The 6,985-nt window shown below is 38.1% G+C and overlaps 1 protein-coding gene across 1 annotated transcript; it reads left to right on the forward strand.

Annotated features, from left to right (window-relative positions):
- The first annotated feature begins 2,140 nt into the window (after positions 1-2,140).
- Positions 2,141-3,064, forward strand: LOC133032122 (uncharacterized). Its single transcript, XM_061105965.1, has one exon. The coding sequence runs from the start codon at positions 2,141-2,143 to the stop codon at positions 3,062-3,064; it is 924 nt and encodes a 307-aa protein (XP_060961948.1).
- The last annotated feature ends 3,921 nt before the right edge of the window (positions 3,065-6,985 follow it).

Genomic DNA, 6,985 nt, shown 5'->3' on the forward strand with positions numbered 1-6,985 from the left:
TTCAGATTCTTAAAAACAAAAAACAAAATCTGATTCTAATTAAGGAACCACATGTTACGAATAAGGCTGTTTTTAATATTTTGCGTTGCCTTACAGTTGCAATATCGTTTTAAAATGGTTTACCAATTATGAAGGAGTGTCACTTGACATGTACCAAAAACTAGCAGATATACAAGGTACGATTTATGTAAATGGTGGCAAATTAGTTTTATAATAGTTGGAAATTGATGTGATTCAAATAAACATAATGAAAAGGCACAATGACAACAACTTTGTTAATTTGAGTAAAGAGTTGTGGTTTTTAAGTTGATTTACAGTTACATAATTATTTTATAATAGTTTAATTCCATTTTTTGTAGGAATTTATATTGAAAAAAAGAAAAGGAGAAAACACTTTGAGAAATAGTTAGTTTCTGAAATATTTTTTAACGTTTCTTAATAGTTTTATTTTAGTTTCCTAATAGTTTATTAACAGCAAAAAATAAAAATAAAAATAAAGGTTTCAAAGACGATCATAACAATAGTCTTATTAGTTTTTCTCTCTACTTAGGCCATACAGCACTTTGCTGAAGCGATGGCGAAAACACGATCGAAGAGGGGAGGGAAGCTGAAATCAGATTCGAAAAAACCGAAGAAAGATGGGAATCGAGCTGGGCACATGGAGCTGCAATCGCAAATTAATCTTCCTGATGAGGTTGAGGCGTTAGAAATTTCTGGGAGTGAAGACGAACCAGATGAAATTGATCTGGGGAGAAGGAGCTTGGGATCGAAGGACTTTCAAGAGCCACTGTCTCCTCGAAGCTCTCTACGGGAAATTCAAAGGCAAGAGGATGTTCAGCGTGACTTTGTGAGCTTTCTCAAGGCAACAGAGCAATGTAACGATAGTATATCAAAAGGTATGAACCCTACTTCCCCTATTTTGAGATCTGCAACTGTAGTGAGGAATTTAGAGAATTCATTTAAGAGTTCTCAACAAGATAGGAAGCTGAAGATAGATTTAGAGGACATAGAGGATGAGATTAACTATTGGAAGCCTTCTTTGGTGTGTTATGTGCTTGGATCTAATCCACCATTACACATCCTTGAAGGTTTTGCAAAACGAAAAATGGACTGAGAAAGTGGACAAAGTAAAGCTATTAGCGTATGAGGTGTTCTTAATCAGATTTCATTCTATTGAGCAAAGAGATGAAGTGTTGAATGGGGGCTATATTTTTTTCTATAGGAAACCGGTTATTATGAAGCCATGGGACCCGAATTCAAGTGTTAAGAAAGAAGATGTGAAATTAGTGCCTATTTGGATACAATTAGAGGACTTAGAGCTCAAGTATTGGGGAGAGAAGTCTTTGTTTAAAATTGTTGGGCAATTGGGAAAGCCTATCATGGTAGATGCGATTACAAGAGAAAGAGAAAGGCTTATGTTCCCAAGGGTTTTGATTGAGGTTAGCATTGAGCAAGACTTACCAGGAATGATTGAATTTGAAAATGAATATGGCAGCAACACCACAGTAACAGTCCAGTATGAATGGAAGCCAAGTGTGTGCCAACATTACTATGGAATGGGCCATGTGGCTGCTAAATGTAAAAAGAAAACTCAGGCCAAGAAAGAATGGGTTGTGAAGGCATATAATAGAGTAGAAAACAGGAAGAACACACAGGATGAAGACAGTTTTCAACCGGTTTCAAAAGGAAAAAAGACCAGGCCGCAAGAAGACCCTGTAGAAACCGAAATACAGAATGTTTTTAGCATTCTAACTGGTACTGGGGAAGAGCAGCAAGAGGAACAAGGAATTGAGATTGGGGCAATACAGATTAATACAAGAGGGGGGGGGGGGAGATCCCTCTCTTGGAAATGGATAAGTTCCTTTGTTGGAATGTCTGAGGGGCCAACAACACTCAAAAACAAAGAGCAATCAAGCAACTTATTCATAATCAGGGTGATGGTTTTTTGGGGCTCCTTGAGACAAGGGTCAAGGTTCACAAATTGGGAACCTTGTATCTTAATGTGTTTGAAGGATGGTGTTTCTCAACAAACATTGCTTGGCATCGAGGTGGAAGGATTGTCATTGCTTGGAATCCGGTAAGATACATTGTGGACATTATTAAATGTACAAGTCAACTAATGCATTTAAAAATTTCTACAATGGATCATACCTTTAGTAGCTTTGCTACTATCATTTATGCTTTCAATGATAAAGCTGGGAGAGAGATACTATGGAAAGATTTGGCAGCTTTAGCAACAGTGGAGAACTGGTTTTTAATGGGAGATTTTAATGATATTCTCTCAAAGGAGGAGAGAATAGGCCATAAAGTCAAGTATTATCTGGACATAGCTTTTGCGAACTGTGTTGAGCAGTGTCGGTTGGAAGATGTGAAGGCAACTGGGAATTTTTTCACATGGTCGAACAAACAACAAGCAAAAGATAGAATTTGTTCCAAAATTGATAGAGTTATGGCTAATCAAGCGTGGCTCGATCAATATCAGAAAGCAGAGGCTAATTTTTTGAGCGAAGGGACATTTGATCATTCTCCTTGTGTATTATCCTTGTATCCAAGGAGAGTTGAAGGAAGGAGACCATTTCGTTACTTCAAAATGTGGAGTAATTACCTGAACTTCAGCAATAAGGTTCAGGAGGTGTGGAACAATCGGGTATATGGGACCAAGATGTATCAAGTGATTTCAAAGCTTAAAGCTCTAAAACCGGTTGTAAAAGAGATTAACAAAGTTGGTTTCTCTGATATGCACACGGCTGTCCAGAGAGCCCAAGGTGATCTAGAAAATGTGCAACAACAATTACAGCAAGGCCCTCTTGATATTGAGATGCTTGATAGAGAATTGGCTGCGAGAACTAAGCTAATCCAGGTGCAGCAAGACTACTCAACATTCCTGCAACAGAAGGCTAAGGTCACTTGTATCCAAAATGGAGATTTGAATACTGCAATTTTTCATGCAAGTATCAAGGAAAGAGCAAGACATAATCATATTTTCTCTATAGAAAACCAGCTAGGTTCCAGGATCATTGACCCCAATCTGATCTCAACAACATTTGTTGATTACTATAAGTAGTTGCTGGGAACAAGCATGGCTAACAGAAGGCCTGTCCTCAAGAAAATAGTTAGCAGGGGTGCGGTTTTTTCCACACAGCAAGTTGAAGACCTGATGTTGAAATTTACTAAAGATGAAGTTAAAGCTGCTCTCTTTGACATTCCTGGAAACAAGGCCCCTGGTCCGGATGGTTTCTCGAGCTTTTTCTTCCAAGATTGCTGGGAGATAGTGGGAGATGACATATTTCAGGCAGTGACTTCTTTTTTGGAATCAGGTAATCTTCTTAAAGAGATCAATGCTACAATCTTGACTTTAGTCCCTAAAATGAAATGTCCTAACACAGTTAAATATTTTAGGCCAATAGCTTGTTGTAATGTTATTTATAAGATTGCAAAAAAGCTTTTGTGTTCTAGAATCAAACTCATTCTCCCTAATTTAGTCTCCTTGAACCAAGGAGGCTTTATTAAAGGGAGATTCATAGGACATAACATTATGATTTGTCAAGATTTGTTGAGACATTATGGGAGGAAGAATAATAAACCTTCTTGTATCATCAAGTTAGATCTGTAGAAGGCATATGAGACTATAGAATGGGATTTTCTTGAAGAAATGTTGCAGGGACTTCTATTTCCACCTAAGTTCATTAAGCTAGTCATGAACTGTGTGAGAACACCTCGTTTTTCACTGATGTTTAATGGTACTTTACATGGATATTTTGAGTCAAAAAGAGGTCTTTGACAGGGGGATCCAATGTCTCCTCTTCTATTCGTGTTGGGAATGGAATACCTCACTCGAATAATGGGGAGAATAGGTGACAAAGAAGACTTCTATTATCATGACCGATGTGCAGCCACTTCCCTAAATCATCTAGCTTTTGCTGATGACGTATTACTGTTTTGCAATGGGGATCTCAAGAGTGTTTATTATTTGCTACAAGGCCTCAAGTTATTCCATGAAACATCTGGATTGAATCTAAATGCGAAAAAATCGGCTATGTACACTTGTAATATGTCTGAAGATCAAGTTAGGAGAATTAAGGCAATATCTGGTTTCCAGGACCAATCCTTACCCTTCACTTATTTGGGAGTCCCCATTGGTGCAAAGAGAATATCTAGGAAAGATTGCGAGAACCTAGCTGAGAAAATGACAGCAAGAATCAAAGTGTGGAGTTCTAGAAATATCTCCTTTCCAGGGAGAGTGGTTCTCATCAATTCTGTCTTAATGGCCATTCACTCTTATTGGTGTCAGGTAATGATTTTACCTAAGAAAGTGGTGTCCAATATTGAAGCTATATGCAGAAACTTTCTATGGAATGCCAAAGCTGTGTACCATGGGCCGGGTGCAATTGCTTGGGATTTTATCTGCCAACCAAAAGCATTTGGGGGAATTGGTTTCAAGGATGTAGGCTCTTGGAATAAAGCTGCAATGGGGAATTACATTTGGGCTATTGCTAACAAAGAAGATAGTTTGTGGATGAGGTGGATTAATAGTGTCTATCTTCATGATGGTGATTGGTGCGCCTATGAAACATCAAGCCAAACCAGCTGGTATTGGAGATGTTTAGTGAGGCTCAAGGATCAATTTAAAATGAGTAACCAGTCCATGATAATTCAGCAGTATACCATCTCGGCAGGGTACAAGCTGCTGGTGCAAAATCCACCAAAACTTCAGTGGACAAGGCAGGTTTGGAGCCATTTTAATGCTCCAAAACACTGCTTCATATTATGGCTAGCAATGCACCAACGACTCAAAACCAGAGATCGACTCTTCATAATGAAAATCATCACAGATACAACATGTATTTTCTGCTGTGATAGAACTGAAACTACAGAACACTTGTTCTTTGCTTGTCCGAGAACACTGGTTTATTTGCAGGAAATCAAGAATTGGCTTGGAATGAGAACAATGCATACAAACCTCCCCAACATCATCAAGTGGCTAGGAAGATTGAAGGAGACAAAATTCAAGCTGCTTGTTTTTACAGCAGCTGTAGCCGGTTTGGTGTACAGTGTATGGCAGCTGAGAAATAGGGTGTTATGGACCAAAGAAGAGAAATCAAGCTCAGTACTTCTCAAGGAGCTAAAAACTGATTTGAAGCTTAGAATTGAGATGTTTTGGCCAAAAAAAGTTTCAAAAGTAGACACTCAATGGTTCCAAACTTTGTAAATATATTGTAATTGTCTAGTTCTTTTTTATAGGCCTATTTGGGTGCTATTTGGGTGTAATCAAATTGTTTCTTGTGCTAATACAAATTCTGATTCATCAGAAAAAAAAATGGCAAAAGCAGGAATCAGGACAGGAAAAACAAGACTTGAACAAAGGGAAAGAAATAGAAGTAAGTTTGTACTCTATTTCATAACAGAATCAAACCGGTTTTAAAATCGTTGCCTTGCACTAATAACCATTTCAAAATCACAGGAAAAGAAAGACATTCGATTCCTAGTCTTCTGCAATGGACAATTTGATGATCGAATGAATTATGAAAATTATGAAGCTAGTGGACATTACATTTCAGCCAATTGTAACTATGAAGAATTACAACAGAAGCTGAAAGATGTCCTGGAATGCAACCAAGAAAACACTGTTTTGTAACTGAAATATCAAGTCAAAGAAGGATACCAACCATTGAGGATAAAGGATGATCAAAGCCTGCACTTCTACATACAACTCAAACTGAAAGACCCCGACTTCACAACATACCCATTGTGTGTGAATGTCATCAACAACCCAACAACAACCATCAATCCATCATTCTTGGAAAATGTTAATTCATTAATTACACATACAAGCGCCTTCGAACTGATCGAATACAATGCAGCAACAACAGAAGACTCAACAAATCAACAACATACAATTGAAGCTACAGAACCGGAAGATGGGGGAGAAAATTTTGACTTCATGGGCTATGCAAAACTTGTGGCAGAGGAGATGGTTGAGCAACTGGAAAACAACAAAACCAGGGAACCAGAAATCACAGATTATAACGAACTACTAATCACAGATCCGCAACATCCTGAAATAGAAGAAGCACAAATATACAAAGACAAAGAAACACTCCAGAGTGTGCTTGGTTTCTATGCAATTAGGAACAACTTCCAATTTAAAGTGAAAAATTATGTGCAAGAACATACAAAATTTGTTGCTTGGATCCAAAATGCAAGTGGGCACTAACGACATCCAGAAACGGGCCAACAAAGTCATTCATCATTCGAAAGTATGACAGGAAGGTGATACACACTTGTGATCTAAACATAAGATTTTCTGACAAAAGACAAGCTACAACGAATTGATTGGAAACTAGATCAAGCCACAGTTTACCAACATAAAAACAACTCAAACGCCACAAGACATCAGAGGAGAAATGAAACACAAGTATGGGGTGAGAATGAACTACATGAAAGCATGGAGAAGCAAAGAGCACGCGCAAGAAGAATTATGAGGAAAAGCCAACGAATCATACAAGCTGCTGCCAAGTTTTTTGCACATGTTGCAAAAAACTAATCCCGAAACGATAGTGCACATGCAAACAGAGGAAGACAACATCTTCAAGTACTTGTTTGTCGCACTGGATGCTTCAATAAAAGGATGGAAGAAGTGCAAACCTATAATATTTGTTGACGGAACCTTCCTTAAATCAACATATGGAGGTACATTGCTCCCTGCTTGTACACAAGATGGAAATGGGCACATTTTTCCACTAGCTTTTTCTGTTGTGGATTCAGAAAACAACAACTCATGGCAATGGTTTTTCACAAAAGTAAGAGAAACATATGGGATTAGAGAGGAACAGTGCTTGATCTCAAATAGACATGAGAGCATAATTAAGGCAGTTGCTCAAGTATTTCCAGAAATCAGGCATTGCTATTGTGTATACCACCTTTTAAGCAACCTAAAAGCAACCTTCAAGAAGAATGCAAGCAAGCTGGATAAACCATTCTTCGC

This window comes from Cannabis sativa, chromosome X (assembly GCF_029168945.1).
Source record: "Cannabis sativa cultivar Pink pepper isolate KNU-18-1 chromosome X, ASM2916894v1, whole genome shotgun sequence".
Lineage (NCBI taxonomy): Eukaryota > Viridiplantae > Streptophyta > Magnoliopsida > Rosales > Cannabaceae > Cannabis > Cannabis sativa.

Bases quoted from the DNA above. Each gene is read 5' to 3' on its own strand.
- LOC133032122 (XM_061105965.1), top strand. From the start codon at position 2,141: ATGGATCATACCTTTAGTAGCTTTGCTACTATCATTTATGCTTTCAAT.